Source organism: Littorina saxatilis, linkage group LG9 (assembly GCF_037325665.1).
Source record: "Littorina saxatilis isolate snail1 linkage group LG9, US_GU_Lsax_2.0, whole genome shotgun sequence".
Classification (NCBI taxonomy): Eukaryota; Metazoa; Mollusca; class Gastropoda; order Littorinimorpha; family Littorinidae; genus Littorina; species Littorina saxatilis.
The window spans coordinates 40,500,019-40,524,175 of record NC_090253.1 but is presented as its reverse complement, the minus strand read 5'-3'; the positions used below and the strand labels follow the sequence as shown (position 1 = coordinate 40,524,175).

The window sequence follows — 24,157 nt, the reverse complement described above, 5'->3', positions numbered from 1 at the left end:
AAATATCAAAAAAAGATCGAAAAACATCAAATTCTAACGATCGCTAAGGCATCACGTGACTTTCATTGATATTAGCGAAACGCTACAGGAACTACACCCTGTGGTATTCCCTGTATACAAGATTGCCAATTTTAAAGTCTTAGGTATACAGGGAATCCACCTACAGGAACTCCACCTATAGTGACTCCCATTCAGTTTTGGTCGACATGCAATAGACCCCAACAGCCGCAGTGGGTGTGTGCGAGTCAGTGTGCATGCGTGCGTGTGGTTTGATCCTTGAAAGGACAAGAAGCGCAGGACTCCTAACATCAAATTGGTCAAAAATATAGTTACTCTGAAAGATTTAAATAGTCAATGCAAGACCCACCCAATGTTATGAAAGCAAATGCCAAAAAAGTCGTTTATCTACTGGAACATTTCAGTTTATATTTGTTTTAACTGTGTTTAAAAAAGGCAAATTTAACTGTCCAGCACTACTTCTTAATCTCAAGTGATTAATTTAGACTCGCTCGTTTCAGATCACTCGAAATTTTATGAAGGGAAAAATGTATGTCGTGTATTGGTTGTTAAATGATCTTTTTTTTTTTTTTTGAACAGTTTTTATTCACAAAAAGCTCTTTTGAACCACATAGTGAAAACAATTTACACTTAATGAACATGCAAAAGTACAAATGGAAAGATGGCATGAAGCAAAAACATGGTTATGATGTAAACGAAAAAGAGATTTTGGGAGGAAGAAACAAGTATAAACAGATCAAGAGCAATTTAAAAGATCAACATGCATTTGTGACATCGATCATACATATCAGTGTCAAAATGTTATAGAGAAAAATCAAAGTTGGAGTGAGTGACAAAAACAAATAAAACTGAAATACTGCACGGTAAGACTAGATTAAATAACAAAGAGATTCAAATTGTGAGACGCTGCACACCCCTCACACACACACCTTCCCTACAAATGAACACATCCAAGGGAAGCAATAGCTGAAAAGAAAATTTGTGTCACTGCTACTCTGCCTTGAGGAGTTGCTTCCCTTGTACCGTACTACGAGAGCTTTGTTCGCAACAATTTTGCATGTGTTGATGCATCACAGCGTCGCAACCTCTTGCGTGACGTGACATAAAACTGGAAACCAAAGAATGTAGTATGCAGTAGGATGTCATGTTTGCTAGGTCTTTTTCTTTACAGGGGAAAAATTGACTGACAAGATCTTCAATTGCATGATGTCACATATTTTCAGTTGGCACATTTAGGTATAGTCGTGTACACACGCACACACACATTCACAGAATAAGTATATATTTACACATTGTACACTCATTTTTAATCCCATGCAGTGGGGGAAAAAACTGAAGTCTTTCCTTATGCAGCTTACTTATAAAGTTTAAAGCCCTCTGCCACAAATTTACCCAGGTTTAGCAGCTTTTTTCGATTCGGGGTGGTCATGAGATTAGAATACTTGAAAAAGTTGGGATGTTGTCTAAAATGAGGGGGAATGAATTTCTCACGGATTTCAGCTAAGGCAGGGCATTCCAAAAGAAAGTGAAATTCGTCTCCAACTCTATTTAGGTTGCACTTTGTGCAGACTCTTTCATACTTTGGGAGGTTGGTGTATCTGCCTTTCTCAATTGGAAGCTTGTGGTTACTCGTTCTAAATTTTGTTAGAGCGATTTTGTAGCAATTAGGTAGTTTATCGAGATAGCTCTCATAATGAAAATTCATCTTGAAGAGTGAATAATTATCAGCCTTACTGCATTCATTACAGGCCTTGGTCCAGTCTTGTATATAGATGTCTTTGAGCTTTTGCGCAAGAGTATTTGCCAGCCAATTGGTTGACACGGAATTAGGGAATAACCACACAAATGATAAACCACAATCATTTAGAATAGATTCTATCTTTTTTAGCCACTCACTCTTGTACACATCATATTTGGCACACTCATTGAGAGTGCGTAGCATCTGGCACGAATATTTTTTACTACAAGTAAGGTCTGTTATCAATTTATGCCAAAATTTAACCATCCTACAGTAAACATGGAAGTACGGGTCCAAGGGAAATAATCTATGTAAATGTTGAGTAACATGTCCATTACAGTTGCGTACCTTGTGAGCTTGATCCAGGGAAAGCACTCTGCTTGGCGTGGAGGATTAATTTTGGCTCAGAGATTATGGTAGCAGTAGCACTGAAGAATGACGAACGGTAAATGTTCAACGTTAGCTGACCCAAAGACGAGTTAAACTTACAAAGAGTAAGTTACACTAAATCATCTGTGGCCTATGCATAATTAAGAAACGGTATTATAACCGTTATGCGCCTAACCGTTAAACATCAGCGTTGTAATCGAGCCGTATCGTATGTTTCTAGAGAACTTCTGAGAAGGCTAAGTCTTCGATCAGTACTTCACTACTTGTAATCTACACCCGGAACAAGGTGAGATGATGTTTACAGTTCGGCATTCACTACAGTATTATAACCGTTTAACGTCAGAGTTGTAATCGAGCTGTATGTTTATGGAGAAGCCTACTTCAGTACTTGTACACCCGGAACTAGGCGAGATGAAAGACAGGACATTTTATCGATCGATCCGATGTATGGTAACTTGTAAGTGGTTTGACTACGGCAATTGTTTGAGAGGAAAGCTGTGATGGGAAGAAAACACGCGGAGATGGGGGCGGGCGGGGGTTCTTAATTATACAACGGGGGGGAGGGGAGGGGAGGGGGGGTATGAAAATTTTAGGAGGGAAACAGAATGTAAGCATTGGACCAATTGGTATACTTTTTTGCATCTGACCCTCTCTACAGAGAACTAGACAGCAACTTCCAAACACGCTGACATCATTTTGATCCACAAAGACAATTGTATGGGGAGATTTATTGTGCTCTGGAATTGCCTTTGTTTTAGGAATTTGACACTGTTCATTAAAAGGGTGTAACAATCATCGCACTAGCTTACAATACGCACTCCGACGTTAACTTCCGGTCACGAAGTGAATTTGCCATTCGACGCCACTTTGCGATAGAAATGCAGAGCAGTTGCATTATCAGAGAGTACAAAGCTACGGTGACTCCTATCTTTAAGAAAGGCAGTCGCCTGACCCCAGGCAACTACAGACCGGTGAGCCTGACCTGTATCCTGTGCAAAGTGATGGAGGGTCTAGTGAGGGAGAGAGTCATGAAGCACCTGGCAGAGAATAACCTTATCCACAAAGAGCAGCACGGTTTCGTCGCAGGTCGGTCATGCGTGACTCAACTCCTGGATGTTTTGGATGCCTGGACTGAGGTTCTTGACGATGGCGGGAGTGTGGACATCATTTACACTGATTTCATGAAAGCGTTCGATTCGGTGCCTCATAAACGTCTGCTGTCGAAAGTTGCGGCCCACGGAATCCAAGGAAAGGTCCTAAGATGGGTGGAGTCATTCCTCACAGACAGAACCCAGTGCGTAGTGGTCAACGGAGCATCCTCACAGCAAGCTAAAGTTACTAGCGGCGTGCCGCAAGGCAGCGTTTGCGGGCCTCTACTCTTCGTCATCTACATCAACGACCTGCCGGAGGTGTGTTCCTGTCCTGTCCGCCTATTCGCCGACGATACGAAGGTCTACACTCGCAGCGACACAGAGGGGGGCCAGAGGCACTACAGCATGACCTGGACAGTCTACAACAGTGGTCGGACAACTGGCTGCTCCGCTTCCACCCAGATAAGTGCCACACCTTGAAGCTCGGCAACAAGAAGTCCGAGGCAAAGTACTTTATGAAGGGGAAGAGGGGAGGGGTGGATGTCAACATTGAGCTACAGGAGAGTGAGGTGGAGAAAGACTTGGGTGTGCACGTCGACAACAGACTGAGCTTCAAAGAACACGTCAGCATAGTCTCTGGAAAGGCCAACCAGATCGTGGGCGTCATCAGGAGAACTTTTGACTACCTGACGGAGGAAATGTTCATCCAACTATACAAGAGTCTGGTCCGACCCAAGCTGGAATACGGGCACTCAGTGTGGCAGCCACACAACAAGACGCTATGTGCTGAAGTGGAGAACGTGCAACGCAGAGCGACCAAACTCATTCCAGGTCTGAAAGACGAGCCCTACTGTGAGAGGCTGAAAGCTCTGAAACTTCCAAGCCTGGAACACCGTCGCCTGCGGGGCGACATGATAGACACCTTCAAGTATGTGCACGGCATGTACGAAGCGGACAGACCCCACTTTGAGCCCATCAGCAGTAGAGACACTAGAGGCCACTCTCTGAAACTCGGCAAAGACCACTGTAGACTGAACGTACGAAGCAATTACTTCTCCCAGCGAGTAGTGAACACCTGGAACAGTTTGCCTGAAGAGGCAGTAACAGCGCCATCAGTCAACAGCTTTAAGACCAGGATAGACAATTTCTGGCGCCACAGTACTTCTATGTACAACCCTACCTGCCTAGTCTAGATTGTAGAACAGCCCGCCACGCATGCTACAGTCTAGTAATAGGACCTATGTAAAGGCTACACAGCCTACCACATAGTAAAGTTCAAGTTCAAGTTCAAGTTCAAGTTCAAAAACATGCAGTTCCTGACGAAACTGAGCCCTTACGGATACAGACTTTTGGCAATGTTTTATGGACAACGATATTGATAATGACAACGACCAGAGCACGCAAATGGATTTTAAAACACACCCAGCCCCCCCCCCCCCCCCCCCCCCCCCTCTCTTTTCTTGCCAGAATGATCATCCTCAAGATCGTGGGCATTACCGGAAAGAAGAAGAAGAATACTGTAATGTAGATTGCATTCTCTGAGTGTACTTAAAAGACCAGACAACCATAATTGCGAAGGAACGTAGTGCACTTTTAGTTCTTCTTCTTCTTCTTCTTCTTCTTCTGCATTCGTGGGCTGAAACTCCCATGTACACTCGTGTTTTTGCACGAGTGGATGTTTACGTGTATGACCTTTTTTACCCCGCCATTTAGGCAGCCATACGCCGCTTTCAGAGGACTTTTAGTTCATAGTATCAGAGTACACTAGGGACAAACACACACACAAAACTGATGCACGGCAGTTTATTATCAGAGTAAGGAACACACTTGGAGTGTGTATCGACATAGAAGTGGTTTCATGTATATCATGTGAGAGTACATTATTGCCAGCCCTGTTTACACTCGAAAAAGAGATCGAGTTTTCAAGCCTCTCTGTCCATAAAATTGAGCAACACAGTGCTTAAAGCCTCACTACGCCTCACATGAGGTTGATAGAACGATGGAATCTTTCACCAAATAAACTATTCTAACCTAATGGAACACACTTGCTCTAGCTTTAATTAACAGCAGTAAATGACACAGTTCGTTTGAACGGCTATTTAGTATGCGTAAACCACACACCAGTTCTCATGGTTTATTCAACCCCAGAGCGATCGTGGACTCGTGTGACCCACTTTCTTTTTTTCACAATTTAGTCATCAGTTTGTGGTTTCAATGCGACTCGCTGTATATATAATTGTGTACCTCTGAATCTAAAATGCAACAAACAACTGCTAGTCACACGAACTTATTGGTGGCGGTAGATTTCAAAGAAACAAAGCGACATGCAGAAAATGTGTCTGCTTCGGCAAACATTCAAAACTTCAAATTGTACTGATCTTGTCTTGATGAAAAAAAAAAAGTTTTATGATTTAAAAATGTTTGTCTCAATTGTCATGCTGTCAATTTATTATTTAGACTTTAAAAGTTAGTTCTAGCGCCGAAACGAGGCTTCGAAAGTAAATACGGCTGGCCACGCAAAAATACATTTGAAAAATGCTAGCTCTTTATGGAGGGCACCTAGGATGTTTTCTCGCGGTAAGTGTTTGAACGAAAGGGTGTTTGTACTATGTGTAAAAGCCTAACAATTAGTGTCTGTGGTCAGAAACTGATAGTTTACGGGAAGCGGATTGGGCCTATTTAGTATGCGTAAATCGTCGCGATATAACCTTCGTGGTTGAAAACGACGTTAAACACCAAATAAAGAAAGAAAGAAAGAAAGAAAGAAAGTATGCGTAAACCACACACCAGTTCTCATGGTTTATTCAACCCCAGGGACTCGTACTCGTGTGACCCGCTTTCCTTTTTTCACAATTTAGTCATCAGTTTGTGGTTTCAATGCGACTGGCTGTATATAATTGTGTACCTCTGAATCTAAAATGCCAAAAAAACCTGCAAGTCAAACGAAGTTGTTCGAGGCGGTCGTCTTCAAAGAAACCAAGCAACATGCAGAAAATGTGTCTGCTTGGGCAAACACGACCAGTTGCATGACCTGCTTCCGGACTCCCTTTTTTCAAGCTTTTGAAAACTTTGAATTGTACTGATCTTGTCTTGATGGAAAAAAAAGAATTGTTTTATGATTTAAAAATGTTTGTCTCACGTCATTGCTGTCAATTTATTACAATGTATTTAGATTTTAAAAGTTAGTTCTAACACCGAAACGAGGCTTCCAAAGTAAATCCGGCTGGCCACGCAAAAATACATTTGAAAAATGCTTGCTCTTTATGGAGGGCACCTTGGATGTTCTCTAGCGGTGAGTGTTTAAACGAAAAGGTGTTTGTACTGTGTGTAAAAGCCTGACAGTGTCTGTGGCCAGAAACTGATGGTTTATGGGAAGCGGAGTGGGCCTTTAAGTTAATTCACCCACTTTAAATTTCATTCTGTTATAAGTGTATTCTAGCTGTTGCGTCCCTAATGTATCCTGCAGAATAGATCTGATGACTCTGTAATGCTTTCATCCGGGAACAGTCAGGGACCATTGACGCCTTGGACAGTGAACAGCCAGAGACCATATTTTTGCGTACTTCAACATGGAGGAAGGAGACACAGCTCTTCTGTCAGACGTCAAGATAGAGATAGATGTCGCTGAAGAGATGCCACAGTGTTGGCATAGGACTGAACCACATCCGCAAGGTAAGAATTTTAATGAGACCCCAGAATTAATTTACAGAAGAAAAAAATGCAAAACTCTGCTGAAATAATGACTTGTACGTTGTTTGAATTTGTGCATTACAAATTATCTGCCCTGCAGGAACATCTAAAAATGTTTCACTCCATAAAATCCCCGGAAGATTATTTGTTCATCAAAGAAAATTATAGGTGTTCATCAAAGGAAAAGTTGAAGGTTTAGAGTCCTTTTTGACTCACCTGAGTAATTGGTGAGTATTTACTATTAGGATTGATATGTGTCCAGTTGTACGGCCGGCCGGCTGTCCATGAACAGAAAACTTAACGTTGAGGTTATCTCGAATGTTTTTCAAGTTAGACCTCTGAAACTTTGAACACTTTTAGGGTTTGATCACAGGGGATAACCTGACATAAGCGGGGCGGAAGTTATACGCAGGTCCTGACACTTTTTACATTTAAATTCCACTCGTGCAAAAAAAACCACACGAGTGTACATAGGAGTTTCAGCCCACGAACGCAGAAGAAGAAGAACTTAATGTTTTAACATAGAGGGGGAATCGAGACGAGGGTCGTGGTGTATGTGTGTCTGTCTGTCTGTCTGTGCGTGTGTGTGTGTGTAGAGCGATTCAGAGTAAAGTACTAGACCGATCTTTATGACATTTGACATGAGAGTTCCTGGGAATGATATCCCCGGACGTTTTTTTCATTTTTTCGATAAATACATTTGATGACGTCATATCCGGCTTTTTGTAAAAGTTGAGGCGGCACTGTCACACCCTCATTTTTCAATCAAATTGATTGAAATTTTGGCAAAGCAATCTTCTACGAAGGCCGGACTTCGGTATTGCATTTCAGCTTGGTGGCTTAAAAACTAATAAATGAGTTTGGTCATTAAAAATCGGAAACTTGTAATTAATTGGGGACGGGGATATAGCTCAGTTGGTAGCGCGCTGGATTTGTATTCAGTTGGCCGCTGTCAGCGTGAGTTCGATCCCAGGTTCGGCGGAAATTTATTTCACAGAGTCAACTTTGTGTGCAGACTCTCTTCGGTGTCCGAACCTCCCCCCGTGTACACTACATTGGGTGTGCACGTTAAAGATCCCACGATTGACAAAAGGGTCTTTCCTGGCAAAATTGCTTAGGCACAGTTAATATACCCGTGTGACTTGGAATAATAGGCCGTGAAAGGTAAATATGCGCCGAAATGGCTGCAATCTACTGGCCGTATAAAATTTCATCTCACACGGCATCACTGCAGAGCGCCTAGAACTGTACCCACGGAATATGCGCGATATAAGACTCATTGATTGATTGATTGATTGATTGAATTAAAATTATTTTTTTATTAAACGATCCAAAAACAATTTCATCTTATTCTTCGTCATTTTCTGATTCCAAAAACATATACATATGTTATATTTGGATTACAAACAAGCTCTGAAAATTAAAAATATGAAAATTATGTTTAACATTAATTTTCCGAAATCAATTTAAAAACAAATTCATCTTATTCCTTGTCGGTCCCTGATTCCAAAAACATATAGATATGATATGTTTGGATTGAAAACAAAATCAGTAAGCTAAAAAGAATTGACATACAGAAAAGCGTCCTGCTCAGCGCGACCACTACCGCTCTATTCTGCATGGCTTGTCTCGTCGCGATATAACCTTCGTGGTTGAAAACGACGTTAAACACCAAATAAAGAAAAGAAAGAAAGAAAGCATGGCTTGTCGATTTCACTGCCTTTGCCACGAGCAGTGGACTGACGAAACTACGAGTATGTGGTCTTGGTGAAAAAAGCAGTGCGTTCAGTTGTATTCTGTGAGTTCGACAGCTTGACTAAAATAATGTTGTTATTTCGCCTTACGCGACTTGTTTTCAGTTTTGTTGGATTTAAAGTAAGCTACTGATTCAGCGCTGACTTAATTTGTTTCTCGATGCATAAAATGTAATAGAGCAATTGATATTTGTCTGTAAATTACCCTCAAAGCTGAAAATGTCGGCGATCGAGCGCCTGAAATGGCTGTTCGATGGGCTTTGGAAGTAGAAATGTGCTTTTGTTCACAAAATCAGCTCGTATTTGACATCGGTTTGGGATTCTAATAGATGATGGAGTCATTGACGATGCAAAGAAGTGCTATTTCGGAGGTAGAATATATCAACTGGCCCTGTAGACGACAGGCGTTCAAATGTGAGAGATGAGCGTACGCGGGGCTGCCGACCGCGAATGAGACAGCAGATTCCTAATTTGTTTTGATCAGTAACAAAAAAGGCTTTTGTACAATCACTTGTCTTTTAAAAACATGCAGATTCTGTTCATACGCCATGATTTGTACAAAATCACATGTTTCTGTTCGTACACATTTCTTTGATCAGGGAGAAACAGGCCCCTACTACAAGTTATGAGTGTTCCAGTGGTCGTCATATAGCACAGAGTACGCCTACGAGTGATATTGGACCTATGTAAACCATAAGATGTATTGAATTTGCTTCATCCAAAATCACGAACATATAACGCATACAAACGGAAACAATTTGATGAAGTGGTACTTCTTCTTCTTGTCGTTCGCTGTTAGATCGTCAGTCCGAACTGCAGGGCGAAACGTGCTGTCCTAATGAAGTGGTACGAACAGACACCTGTTTTCATCAAAACTGATTGATGCAAGTTCAATACATCTTATGGTTCACATAGGTCCAACATCACTCGTAGGCGTACTCTGTGCTACATGACGACCATTGGAACACACATAACTTGAAGTGGGGGCCTGTTTCTGCCTGATCTAACAAATGTGTACGAACAGAATCAATTTTTGTACGTACGAACGAAAACATGCACTTTTGTACGAACGAAATCATGGCGTACGAACAGAATCTGCATGTTTTCAAAAGACAAGTGATTGTATAAAAGCCATGGGTTTCTATAAGTATAAACTTCTGTTCAAGCAAAATTTCGTAACAGGCAATGGTTTTGGTGACCATGCGCAACTCAGGGGTCAGATTTGATAATAGAGCAAGAACAACAAGAAAATGTTAAAAAATCAGGCAATTCTGCCACGTTTGGACCTCGTGTGTTATCATGAGGATTACTTATCGTACACATAGCCCAACCAATTAGCTACATAACTCTTGCAATATCACAAAAGTGCGCTGCCCACCATACTTACCGCCACGCTTTTTCCCCAAGCAAGTGCCAAAAATGAGGCTGAATGAACAGAAACATCCTGCGTACGAACGGAAACATCCGGTGTATGAACGGAATCAGTTGACACACCCTGATAGTGTCAGAAATGAGGTCACACAAGTGTCTGAGTATACATATTTTGTCTGGGCTAGCCAAAACTCAATTTGGTCAAAAAATTAGTAATTTTTATGATTCTTGTTAGAAAGAATCTCTTTTTTTTTTTTTTGAATATGTGAAATTTTCTTAGGGTTGAATAACAAAATGGATTGATACAGGTCATATAAGGAGTTCTCTTGAACATTATTTTATGAAGCTGGAACAGCTTTTTTTTGTGGGGGGGGGGGGGGGGAGCATAGGTTGTGGAATCCTCCTTTTCTTCTTCTTCTTCCTCGTTCGCTGAATCCTCCTTTTAAAGGTGGTCGTCTACATTTTTGCTTTTTTTCAATAATCTTATGGTTAGATTTCGCTAAAAAGTTATGTCAGATGATGAATGAACCATGGGGAAAAAAGTTATAGAAAAAAAAATTATATGTAAAAAAAGTTTTTATTTTTGGCTACTTTTACCATGCATGATTTAGCCCCAAATGTATGTCAAGTTTCAAGGTTTTAACTTTAAAAAAAAAAGTCTGAGAAAAAGATATCTTTTCCTTTTGACAAACGCTCGTGTTATCATTTTTTTTGCTTTAAGGTCGACTTGCGTACTCGATCTTTTGCTAATCTCAATTAAAATTCATCTTGGAAGTTCGGTTTTATTATGCTTATAAGGCCAAATAAAAAAAATAGGTCTGTTTACGGTATCCCAACCGACCCTAATTTTTCGGCCCGACCCTAAACTTTTTTTTTTTTAAATAAAAAAAAAATGAAAATGAAAAAAAAAAATTTGGTCTTTGTCGTAAAGTCGCTTTTTGGTGTCAAACCGGAGCGTACTTAGCTATATTGTAATAATTTTTGCCTTGTGAGGAAAGACGATAAAATTCCCTTCGTTTTCAAACAACAATTGAACAAAATCGGACAGAAATGGACCAAACGAGACGGGGGGGGGGAAATCCGACCGACCGACCCTATTTTTTTTGGCCATGTTACCGTGAACAGACCTATTTTTTTATTTGGCCTAATTAAGAAGCTTAACACTTTCGCGACGGGACACTGATAAATCAGTACCAGCGCTGACACGCCCATGGACGGGAAGCGCATTTTTCAGTACCAGCCATAGAGGGTACACGACTCGTGATTGCTTCCCGGTTTTTGAAGCTTGCAAATAAATTGAGTTGTTTCCCTTGATACACTTGGCGTCCCCTTCTGCCATTTGCAAATCCGCCTGATTTGTGTGCGTTTTTGAGGGAAAAAAATGAATCAAAGGTGAGCCTTGTCTCGGGAGGAGATTCTCCGGATGTTGGACCTAGAGGATCCCGTAGAGCATGATTCGGACGTATCGTTTTCGCCTCACGAAAGTGATACAAGCAGTGAAAGTGAGGAAGAAACAGTCCCGTTGTTGCTAGTACGAGTCGGCAAACTACACGTGGTTGGCGGTGATACTGCTAGACGAACATGTATCTCGGAATCGTGCAGGAGCTATGGGGGCGTGGCAGCACTGATAACAATGGATGGCTGGAGCCTTCAAATCCTTTTGGAATTGTTCATAGGTGTACAGTTGGTACTTTGTTGTGAAAATGTGACTTATATTCAATATGGATTACCTAGACATCATTTGGTGAGTGTTAGATCTACAGTTTTGTTTCATTTGAGTCAGGATGCTGTGAGTGAATGCGTGATTTGCTTGTTTTTTTCTTTGTACTGTCTCCTTATTTCTGTGTACAATGTTAACAATATTTCAGCTAATTCATAGGTTTTACACCTTGTTTGGTTATAACATTATTTATAATACTTTCTGTTAAAAAATAACTTTTAAAAAAAGCAGTAGAAAATAAAACACACACAAAAAAACGTTAAAAAACACAAATTATCCCCCTTTCACCCCCCTTTCACCCCCCTTTGCTAAAACAAATCGCGTGACAAACTTATAAATAGCACGACTGAACTGGGCATCCATTTTTGAATTAGTACACAAAATTTGGTGGTGATTGGACTTAATTCAAGCTTGCTAGACAGATTTCTTTACAGTTACTGATTTTTGGGAAGTTTCTTGGTGGCAAGCTTGGGCAGGCAGGACGTAAACGCCGTGGCAGTGCTAGTCACAATAGTGTTAAACTCAGACAACAAATAGTTAGTTTTCCCATTAAACTCGATAAGGTAGTAACATTTTATGTTGAACGCAAGATTATGTCGCAAGCAAGATCTCAAAAGATGTTGACGACATAATTTCAACACTTGGTAGCGCATTCGTGGTTCGTGATTTCTTCACAAATTTTGAACACAGAATCAACCCGCCTGAGGGAAAAGAACCCTCACTTGTTGGACATCAGTGGGGACACAGTACATATCGTTGCCAATGCAGCAAAGGCGCTTTTCAAACCCTTTGACGGCTACCTTGAGAACATATCGTCAGATATTTACTACGACCTGGAGAAGTCGCCAAAGGCAAAGGATCTTTTTCAAGAAGTGCAGGTTGTGCTCGGACAACCAAAGGGGCTTCACATCATCAGGCCATGCCCCAGTCGATTTCTGCAAATGTTACAGGTGTGTGACAGGATTTCAAGACTTATCGACAGCCTCCGCGTCTACTACTTCTCCTTCCTGTCTACAGAAGAGCAAGAGCAGTACCGGTAGGAATGGTTCTTGATATATATCATCCCTCTTTTTTTTTCTGCTCCTCTTCAATTTCTTCTTTGTTGTAAGTGAAAATCTGATATTTGATCTGTTTGTTTAGTCTCTATTCACCTCTCTTCACTTTCTGTGTCTGAAACCTTTCTTATTTTTGGCTCACGTAAGTGTAGCCTATGCGATCGTAACTTTGTCTGTCTGTGCGTGCGTGGGTATGTGCGTGCGTGCGTGTGTATGTCTGTGGTAGAAACTCTAACATTTGAAGACGTCACATTACATTGACGTCACATTATGACGTAAGAGGGTTAGACGTCACGCGAAGGAAGTACTGAAAGTCTCGGTCATTATTATTTTGAGCGGGCCGAGACTAGTTGGCAGTCGTGTCCCTGTAAGTAGGCTACATGCAGACAGACAGATCTAGATCTAGTGTCTCGCTTTCTTGCACAGTTTCACCTATGCTCTGTGTGTGTGTGTGTGTGTGTGTGTGTGTGTGTGTGTGTGTGTGTGTGTGTGTGTGTGTGTGTGTGTGTGTGTGTGACGGAGTGATTGAGTTTGTGTTACTGTTTGTCGATTTCTTACGTGAGCCTTGATGGCTTCGCCTCTTGTTTTGCTTTGTATTTAAAAATGATTATAAGACATGGTTAGATTTGTTTCTATTGTTACAGCATTACTGTATATTATTATGGTAACAGGTAACATACACTCATGCTCACATACTCACTCTGACACACACTTGCACCACTCAAACTGTAAACTTTTGCTTCCTGAATGTCATGTTGGTTTTAAAAATAAAATATCTTTTTTTCAGGCCTGTGATCAACAGAATCCTCGAGAGTCATGCGGTGTCGTCCAGTGCAGCAGCCAGGATCAGAGTGATCCAGATTGCACAGGCCAAGCAATCCAAGACGTCCTCAAACCTCTCAAGAAAAGACAGGATCCTCACTGGTCTGTTTAAGGACTACACCCAATTTCAGGCCACTGTTGATCTGTACAGGGGACTCTTGAAAAAACTGGAGAGCTACACCAAGCTTCTTCAGTCAGAAAAACCAGTGCTCCACATCCACCATGAGCTGATGTTTTCCTTGGTGCAAAAGTTTCTGATGCTGTTTCTCCAGGCGAATCACGTTCCAGAGACAGTGAAAGGAATGGTGAACCTGAAAGAGGAGGTGCGCTTGCGATCTATGCAGGTGGCTGATGGTGAACTGTGCGTCGGGGAACATTGCCATGCTGCGTTCACAAAGGGCATCAAGCAGTCTCGCCACTGGGCAGCTGATATGGCAGGCAAACTGAGAGAAGGCTTTGGGAAGGCGTCTTTCTTGCTGCTTGACAGCCTTCCTCTGGACAACTCGACCATCATTCAGCTGAGCTGTCTCAACCCAGCAGCTGTTTCAGATCCCCGGTTTGGCAGGATACTGAAGAAACTTGCCACATCGCTGCCAAACGTCATCACTGAAGAGCAGAGGGGGACATTGGACTCTGAAGCCAGGGACTATGCTGTAGACAAGGATGTCAAGAATCTTGCTGCCAGTTATGACCCAGACAGTGACACTTGTCGCCTTGATGTAAACTTTTGGAGCCTTGTGTTTCGGCTCAAGACCAACGGAAGTGTCAGATTTCCAATGATGATGCGACTCATAAAAGCCCTCTTGTCCATCTTCTCAGGGCCGTTAGTGGAATCGTCCTTCAATACGATGGATGACTGCATCAGAAAAGACAGAGTGAATCTCTTATCCGAGAATTATGAGGCTGTTGCCATGGTACGATCATCTCTGAAATCAAAACAGGCCACCGCAACAACACTGAGTGTGACACCAGGCATGATTTCATGTGTACAAGGGAGCAAGGGGGCATTCGTTCAACACAGTGTATGGAAGAGGGACAAAAAGAAGAAGACACAGACACAGATATGGGATGCAGCAGTGGAGCAGTTGAAGAAAAAGTCAGGGAGGCAGGTCAATTGTCTACCTAACCTGACATCTTCTGCAAAGAACACACCTCCTGCCACCTCAACCAGCAGTTCCGCCCCTGCCCGCAGTTCAGTGTCTGCCAACTCAACCAGCAGTTCCGCCCCTGCCGGCAGTTCAGTGTCTGCCACCTCAACCAGCAGTTCTGCCCCTGCCGGCAGTTCAGTGTCTGCCAACTCAACCAGCAGTTCTGCCCCTGCCGGCAGTTCAGTGTCTGCCACATCAACCAGCAGTTCTGCCCCTGCCGGCAGTTCAGTGTCTGCCACATCAACCAGCAGTTCTGCCCCTGCCGGCAGTTCAGTGTCTGCCAACTCAACCAGCAGTTCTGCCCCTGCCGGCAGTTCAGTGTCTGCCACATCAACCAGCAGTTCCGCCCCTGCCCGCAGTTCAATGTCTGCCAACTCAACCTGCAGTTCTGCCACTGCCCGCAGTTCAGTGTCTGCCAACTCAACCAGCAGTTCTGCCCCTGCCGGCAGTTCAGTGTCTGCCACATCAACCAGCAGTTCCGCCCCTGCCCGCAGTTCAGTGCGTGCCAACTCAACCAGCAGTTCTGCCACTGCCCCTTCCCCCAGTTCAGTGTCAAAAAAGGGAAAGAAGCAAGCTGCAGTGGGTGATATCAGGTCTTTTTTCAAGAAACCAAGGAGCTCTCATGACTGATATGTACTGGAGGGGTACATCACGAAGCGTCCCGGTACCGAAGCGTCCCGGTGCCGAAGCGTCCCGGTACCGAAGCGTCCCACTATAGCGCGTCACAGGGGTACCGGGACGCTTTGGTACCGGGACGCTTCGGGACGCTCCCGCGCAGTAGGGCACAAAGCGTCCCGGTACCGAAGCGTCCCGGTGCCGAAGCGTCCCGGTACCAGTCACCACGCACATCCTGGGCTCGCATGCCAATGTATTATATAGCAAAGGGAATGCCTGTAATTCACACAGAGCAATCACTTGGTCTTAAACGTGCACAAGACAAAAACTTTCATACTGGGGGAGCGAGCCAGTCTGAAGAGTACTCGGGTCCAGCGCGAGCGTTCTTTATTACCCAAATGAACCCAAACAAACCCAAATTAACCCAAATGACACAATTTAAAAGTCGGAGGCAGAACTGAAAAGACTTTTTCCGACGCTCACGCTTAGTGAAGCCAGAAAGCGTGTGTGATAACAGACATATCCCTCTTGTGAACGGAAGCCTACGGACTTTTTCCCCGAACTTGTCCACACGGGTACAGTATTTCTGTGTTGTGAGTACAGATCTAAAGTAAAGTTGGGGAAAAGTTGGACAAAAAGTGATTTTTTTTTTTTACCGAAAGCAAATCAAGGTCTGTGCAAAATTAAAAAAATCAGTGAACTCAAGGTCAAATCAAGGTCAAGATTAAATTTAAAAAAAATAAATATGGTTAGTCAAGTCAAGGTCAAATCAAGGTCAACAAGGGCCAATCTGGGGGGGGGGGGGGGGATTACACGGGTTACGTAACCCCCCCCCCCCCACCCCCCCCCCCCCCCCAAAAAAAGAGGTAATTTATTGGCTCAGGATGCACCAGATAGCTCTATTTTGCTTCTTTGGATAAACAAAATTTCCGGGGGGGCATGCCCCCGGACCCCCCTAGAGGCTTAAGCGCCTTTGGCGCCGTCAACTTGTATCTTCGCAGTCATTTTGTAACCCCCCCCCCCCCCCCCTCCAAAGTGAATTGATCCGCCCTTGGTCAAGGTTTTAAAAAAAAAGTCTAAGTCCTGTGACGCGTTATAGTGGGACGCTTCGGTACCGGGACGCTTTGGTACCGGGACGCTTCGGTACCGGGACGCTTTGGTACCGGGACGCTTTGGTACCGGGACGCTTCGGTACCGGGACGCTTTGGTACCGGGACGCTTCGGGGTGTCCCCTACTGGAGAAGGCTATTATTTGTAAGAAACTCTGTACAGTGTTGTGTAAAAAGTCTTGAGTGGTGCTTCATGAACAATTTTGTGTCAATACTGATACATGATTTTATTGCCATTTTTTTGTCTTAATCTACGTAGCAATCTCCCTGTCAGCTTGAAGGAGAGGCCTTCAAATACCCTTAAAGTTGTACATTTTGCCCTGACCCCCTAACAGGGGTGCTGCCCCTGTACCCAGCCAGGGGCCTCGGCGGCCCCTGGATCCCGGCCTTTTCAGTTTTTTCATTTTCCAGCAGTTGCACCCATGAGAATGTGTCACATGGTTCCCTAGATGAAGTAGATCCTTGTACATGTAAATTTTGTTTTTAACATAAAATAACCGTTAATTACCGAACATTATGTCGCACTCAAGATATGACGACATTTTCAGGTTTGTTTTCAAAAATGCTGTTTAAAAGTTCTGCCGTCTTTGCTGGATTACTTAAAAGACAGCAGTTTGATACACCGTTATCGCTTGACGTGTCGACGTCAATTCCAGAGTTTAAAAAAAAAGAGCTTTAGTAAATATCTGCGATTTAAAAAATGTATGCCGTGATGACCACACATCTTGCATGCGACACATTAAAATTCGGTTATCGAAAAAAAAAAATTCTGTCGAGATTTAGATTTGACGTTTGGTCTCGTCTGTTAAGCGATGTTTAAGGCTTTCAATCAAACTAACTGCAAGGCATTTGTGCTTCTTGTTATTTTTCTGTGGCATATTCAAAACACAAGGTATCACGATGTCCATTTTCAGATGACCGATTTTCGCGTTATTTTTGACTTTTAACAAAGATAACTTCAAAACCGTTCAAGTCAGACACACGAAATTATGTCCACTATATCTTCGCACATTCATCCACACACACACCAATTTTCAGCAGACACACGTTTTTAGAAACATTTTTATTGTAAAAAACAAGCCGTCTTCTGTTCTGTGAGCACCTTTTGGCACTTAATTATTAAAACCAAAGCAAAAGAAAAATTGATAGTTCACTGTCATACTTAAAGTTGATCATAATCAGGATTGTATTCATGGATGGGTCTTGTCTGTTTTTTGTTTTCTATCCAGTGCCAGTCAAGGAAGCTGTGGCGACAGAGAGTACAGCTACAATGCATGCAGTGCAGACAATGGAAGGACAAGCTGCAGTCAACATTCAGTGTGGTCTCTGGCTGAAACAAGAGACTGAGACTTTAGAAACACAAGCTGCATTTAACAATCACAGCGATATCTGTCTAGAACAGAGTGTTGCAGTCAATGTTAACGTTGATGTCTGGGTAAAACAAGAAATAGAACCACTAGAAATACAACATGCAGTCAACCATCACAGTGACATGTCCCTGAGACAAGAGGCTGGGACACCCAAAACACAAGCTGCATTCAACAATCACAGCGATGTCTGTCTAGAACAGAGTGTTGCAGTCAATGCTAACGGTGATGTGTGGATAAAACAAGAGATAGAACCACAAGAAATACAACCTGCAGTCAACACTCACAGTGACATTTGGGTGAAACAAGGTGCTGGGACACCCAAAACACAAGCTGCATTCAACAATCACAGCGATGTCTGTCTAGAACAGAGTGTTGCAGTCAATGCTAACGGTGATGTGTGGATAAAACAAGAGGTAGAACCACCAGAAATACAACCTGCAGTCAACACTCACAGTGACACGTGGGTGAAACATGAGGCTGGGACACCCAAAACACAAGCTGCATTCAACAATCACAGTGATGTCTGTCTAGAACAGAGTGTTGCAGTCAATGCTAATGGTGATGTGTGTGTAAAACAAGAGGTAGAACCACAAGAAATACAACATGCAGTCAACCATCACAGTGACATGTCCCTGAGACAAGAGGCTGGGACACCCAAAACACAAGCTGCATTCAACAATCACAGCGATGTCTGTCTAGAACAGAGTGTTGCAGTCAATGCTAACGGTGATGTGTGGATAAAACAAGAGATAGAACCACCAGAAATACAACCTGCAGTCAACACTCACAGTGACATTTGGGTGAAACAAGGTGCTGGGACATCAAAAACACAAGCTGTTGTCAAAACAGTCGGTGTAATGTGGCTGGGACAAGAGTGTGATGCTAGGTTCACAAAATCAACGTCTACACGAGAGAAGAAGCATGTGTGCACAGTGTGTGGTCATAGATTCATAAAGTCTGGATGCTTGAAAAAGCACATCTTAACACATACAGGAGAGAAGCCACACGCATGTGCACTGTGTAGTGCAAGATTTCCACGTTCTAGCGATTTGAAGCGGCACATGTCAACACATACAGGAGTCAAAAAGTATGCATGTACAGAGTGTGATGTTGGGTTTGCACGGTCTGGACATTTGATGGATCACATGTTAACTCACACAGGAGTGAAAAAGTATGCATGTACAGAGTGTGATAGTAGTTTTACACATTCTAGGGGTTTGAAGCGGCACATGTTAACACATACAGGAGTGAAAAACTATGCATGTACAGAGTGCGATGCTAGGTTCACCCTATCTGGTACTTTAAAGCAACACTTGTTAACACATTCACGGGTCAAAAAGTATGCATGTACAGAGTGTGATGCTAGGTTTGCACGGTCTGGATATTTGATGGATCACATGTTAACTCACACAGGAGTGAAAAAGTATGCTTGTTCAGAGTGTGATGGTAGATTTACAAGTTCTAGGTATTTGAAGCGGCACATGTTAACACATGCAGGAGTGAAAAAGTATGCATGTACAGAGTGCGATGCTAGGTTTACATGGTCTAGTTCTTTGAAGCGGCACATGTTAACACATACAGGAGTGAAAAACTATGCATGTACAGAGTGCGATGCTAGGTTCACCCAATCTGGTACTTTAAAGCGACACATGTCAACACATACAGGAGTCAAAAAGTATGCATGTACAGTGTGATGTTGGGTTTGCACGGTCTGGACATTTGATGGATCACATGTTAACTCACACAGGAGTGAAAAAGTATGCATGTACAGAGTGTGATAGTAGTTTTACACATTCTGGGGGTTTGAAGCGGCACATGTTAACACATACAGGAGTGAAAAACTATGCATGTACAGAGTGCGATGCTAGGTTCGACACCCTATCTGGTGCTTTAAAGCAACACATGTTAACAAATTCACGGGTCAAAAAGTATGCATGTACAGAGTGTGATGCTAGGTTTGCACGGTCTGGACATTTGATGGATCACATGTTAACTCACACAGGAGTGAAAAAGTATGCTTGTTCAGAGTGTGATGGTAGTTTTACAAATTCTAGGTATTTGAAGCGGCACATGTTAACACATGCAGGAGTGAAAAAGTATGCATGTACAGAGTGCGATGCTAGGTTTACATGGTCTAGTTCTTTGAAGCAACACATGTTAAAACATACATGTGTAAAAAGGTATGCATGTACAGAGTGTGATGCTAGGTTTGCACGGTCTGGACATGTGAAGGAACACATGTTAACTCACACAGGAGTACAGAGTGTATTGCCAGGTGTACACACTCTAGTACTTTGAAGCAACACATGTCAACTCACACAGGAGTTAAAACTGCATGTACAGAGTGTGATGCTAGGTTCACCTGTTCTGGGACCGCAACACGGTGGCCTAGTGGTAAGGCGTCCGCCCAGTGAGCGGGAGGTCGTGGGTTCGAACCCCGGCCGGGTCATACCTAAGACTTTAAAATTGACAATCTAGTGGCTGCTCCGCCTGGCGTCTGGCATTATGGGGTTAGTGCTGGGACTGGTTGGTCCGGTGTCAGAATAATGTGACTGGGTGAGACATGAAGCCTGTGCTGCGACTTCTGTCTTGTGTGTGGCGCACGTTAAATGTCAAAGCAGCACCGCCCTGATATGGCCCTTCGTGGTCGGCTGGGCGTTAAGCAAACAAACAAACCTGTTCTGGGCCCGTATTCTTGAAAAAGGTGCAACATTGTGTCCTTTAAAGTCAAACTGTCGTTTAACTACCACCCAGAATATACTCAATTTTTGTAAAGATTTTAGTCAAGCAGTGTGTTAAGTCCTTTGTACTGGAAACTTGCATTCTCCCAGTAAGGTAATATATTGTACTACGTTGCAAGCCCTTGGAGCAAATTTTTGATTAGTACTTTTGTGAACAAGAAACAATTGACAAGTGGCTCTATCCCATCTTCCCCCTTCCCCCGTCGCGATATAACCTTCGTGGTTGAAAACGACGTTAAACACCAAATAAAGAAAGAACAAGTCGCGTAAGGCGAAATTACTACATTTAGTCAAGCTGTGGAACTCACAGAATGAAACTGAACGCACTGCATTTTTTCACAATGACCGTAGTCCGCCGCTCGTGCAAAACGCAGTGAAACTGACGAGACTGTTTAGCGCGGAAGTGGTTTCGCTGTGCTGCATAGCACGCTTTTCTGTACCTCTCTTCGTTTTAACTTTCTGAGCGTGTTTTTAATCCAAACATATCATATCTATATGTTTTTGGGAATCAGGAACCGACAAGGAATAAGATGAAATTGTTTTTAAATCGATTTCAGAAATTTGATTTTGATCAAAATTTTTATATTTTTAATTTTGAGAGCTTGTTTTTAATCCGAATATAACATATTTATATGTTTTTGGAATCAAAAAATAATGAAGAATAAGATGGACGTAAATTTGGATCGTTTTATAAAAACAATTTAATTACAATTTTCAGATTTTTAATGACCAAAGTCATTAATTAATTTTTAAGCCACCAAGCTGTCAATGAAATTTGATTGAAAAATGAGGGTGTGACAGTGCCGCCTCAACTTTTACAAAAAGCCGGATATGACGTCATCAAAGACATTTATCGAAAAAATGAAAAAAAACGTCCGGGGATATCATACCCATGAACTCTCATGTCAAATTTCATAAAGATCGGTTCAGTAGTTTACTCTGAATTGCTCTACACACACACGCCCACACACACACACACACAGACACACATACACCACGACCATTTTGTAAAAAAAAAAGAAATAACGATCTAGTGCTACAGATGCATCTTGTGACTGCGGATTTCCGTCCAAAACTGTAAAACACTTCCTATTAAATTGTCCAAATTATCGCGAAGCACGTCAAGAAACCATACATACTCTCCCTAACCACAGTATTCACCTCCCCTACCTTCTAAATGGAGACAGACAGTATTCTCTAGATTTGAACAGGAAACCTAGTACACTCGTTCATTGAACGTTCAGGCCGCTTTGGGCAAACGAGAATCAATGCTCCACAAACCGGACAACAACTTTAATTTCTGCACAACTCCTACCCATCCCTCTTCTTTTTATTCCTTTTCTTCCCCTCCTTCCTTCCCCTCCTTCCTTCCCCTTACTGTCTTTCTTTATAATGATTATGCAAAGGTTATTATACTGTTCAAAAAAAGAAACGCATAGCTTGTAATATTTGGTTAATTTAGTTATATGGCTACAAGGATATCCACCAAACTGCAGAAAATGTTTATCTGGTCGTCGACCTTTCGTCCATTGCCTAATGGGTTAGTGCATTTGTAAACAGGAATCGCTTGACAAGTGGCCCCCTTCATCCCCCCCTTCCTCGTCCTGATATGGCTCTGCGTAGTCGGCTGGACGTTAAGCAACAAATAAACAAACAAATCGTCCATTGCCACAAGTGAGTGATATGGCTCTGCGTAGTCGGCTGGACGTTAAGCAACAAATAAACAAACAAACAAACCACAAGTGAGCTCTGCACGTGACGCATGCGTTATCAGTGGCTACAATGTCAAAATTGCTCATTTGGCATGACCACTCGTCATGCTTCAGTGTAATCTCGTGAAACTCGGGGAATATTGAGCTCTCACCATGTCTTCCAAAACCCATAAAAGCGGATTGTTCGCCACAAAGAAATCAGACGACAATTCAGCGACGAAAGATGGCCCGATTGAGCAGAGAAGACCGCCAAATTGCATTGGGTCGTTTACAAGCAGGCCAAAGTCAAAGTGCAATCGCCAGGCACTTCCACGTGTCCCAGAGCACCATCAGTAGACTGTGGGTCAGGTTTCAAGCCACTGGCTCCGTTGCTGACTTGCCACGAGCGGGAAGACCAAGGGCGACAACTGCTGCTCACGACCGCTTCATACGGCTCCGCCACCTCCGGAATCGTTTCCTGTCGGCCTCATCTTCTGTCCAGGCTCTCCCCGGGCCACACCGATTATCGGACCAGACCGTGCGGAACCGCCTGCATGAAGCTGGTTTGAGAGCTCACAGAGGAGCTGTCCTCACCCGCCGCCATCGCCAGAACCGAGTGCAGTGGGGCAACCAGCACCTTCACTGGAGACACGTGTGGTTCAGCGACGAGTCCTACTTCCCGCTCCAGCGACATAATGGTCGGAGGAGGGTCTACCGGAGAGTAAACGAACGTTACGCGCCCAACTGTGTGGATGAGGCACCCGTTCATGGTGGTGGAGGCGTCATGGTGTGGGGGGCGATCAATACCGCTGGAAGGAGCACCCTGGTGCACGTCCAAGGGCGCATAACTGCCCAGCGATACGTGGAGGAAATTCTGCGCCCACACGCCCTTCCTCTTCTGGCTGACCAGGATGCCATATTCCAGCAGGACAACGCTCGCCCGCACACAGCACGACTCACCACCCAGTTCCTCACCGACCACCATGTCCAGGTGCTTCCCTGGCCATCCATGTCGCCAGACATGAACCCGATAGAACACCTCTGGGATGAATTGGACAGACGTGTGCGCAGGCGAGAAGAAGCGCCGGCAAATCACCGCGATCTATTGCAGGCACTTCAGGAGGAGTGGGACACCATCCCACAGCAAGATATCCGGCATCTGATCCAGTCCATGCCCAGAAGGTGCCGGGCAGTTGTTGCTGCTCAAGGCAGTCACACCCCCTACTGACTTGACAGCCTCGGCACCCAATCGTATTGATTGACTGATTGATTTGAAGATGCAAATGAACTGTGTGTGCATTCAACTGTGTCCATACCAAATTTCAAACAAATAATCTAAATATTGGATTTTCTGTTAATTTTTTCGAAAAATAAAACAAATTTGGCAAGTAGCAACTATGCGTTTCTTTTTTTGAACAGTATATGTTATTAATAGATTTGGTTTATTTAGACAAATTGTTCAGCCGTTACCGCCTTACGTTGTAATATCCATGCAGGAACACCACTTTAAGCTTCTAGCTTGTTGCTGTTACCTGTGTCTTTTGTATACATGTCATGATTGTAACATTTGTTGAAATAAACTTATGTTTAAACCAAAGATGAAGCTTTCGTTTCTTCTTTTTCCTCCCAGTCAAAAATGTATTGCGATTCTCTAGCCACTCTACAAACCTTTTTATGTCCAATCCTCGAAACATGTCTAAGGAAAGGAAACAATTGAAAAACAACAATAACAGCAGACTGAATAATCTTTATTTATTTTCCTTGTCTACTCCACTGGTCGAAAATGGGGGGTGGGCGTTTACTAGGTACTATACCATGTACACCTGCATGCAAC

The 24,157-nt window shown here is 43.1% G+C and overlaps 1 protein-coding gene across 3 annotated transcripts; it reads left to right on the top strand.

Annotated features, from left to right (window-relative positions):
* Nucleotides 1-2,171: 2,171 nt before the first annotated feature.
* Nucleotides 2,172-19,710, top strand: LOC138976077 (zinc finger and SCAN domain-containing protein 2-like). 3 transcript variants are annotated; one of them, XM_070348890.1, is made up of 5 exons: nt 2,172-2,250; nt 6,745-6,909; nt 12,463-12,808; nt 13,615-15,390; nt 17,751-18,020. In XM_070348890.1, exons 2-5 carry the CDS (start codon nt 6,807-6,809, stop codon nt 17,866-17,868), a joined length of 2,343 nt encoding a protein of 780 aa, XP_070204991.1. In that variant the 5' UTR covers nt 2,172-2,250; nt 6,745-6,806; the 3' UTR covers nt 17,869-18,020. The 3 variants fall into 3 exon arrangements, with proteins under 3 accessions (XP_070204991.1, XP_070204990.1, XP_070204992.1); XM_070348889.1 differs by having other exon boundaries at nt 2,175-2,432; XM_070348891.1 differs by lacking the exons at nt 12,463-12,808; nt 13,615-15,390 and having other exon boundaries at nt 2,175-2,432; nt 17,751-19,710.
* Nucleotides 19,711-24,157: the final 4,447 nt, after the last annotated feature.

What these genes read in the sequence shown, in the direction of transcription:
- LOC138976077 (XM_070348890.1), top strand. Translation starts at nt 6,807, where the DNA reads ATGGAGGAAGGAGACACAGCTCTTCTGTCAGACGTCAAGATAGAGATA. An exon ending in GAAGAGCAAGAGCAGTACCG is followed by an intron (nt 12,809 to 13,614) that starts GTAGGAATGGTT and finishes TCTTTTTTTCAG; the next exon opens with GCCTGTGATCAACAGAATCC. An exon ending in GCTGCAGTGGGTGATATCAG is followed by an intron (nt 15,391 to 17,750) that starts GTCTTTTTTCAA and finishes TTTTCTATCCAG; the next exon opens with TGCCAGTCAAGGAAGCTGTG.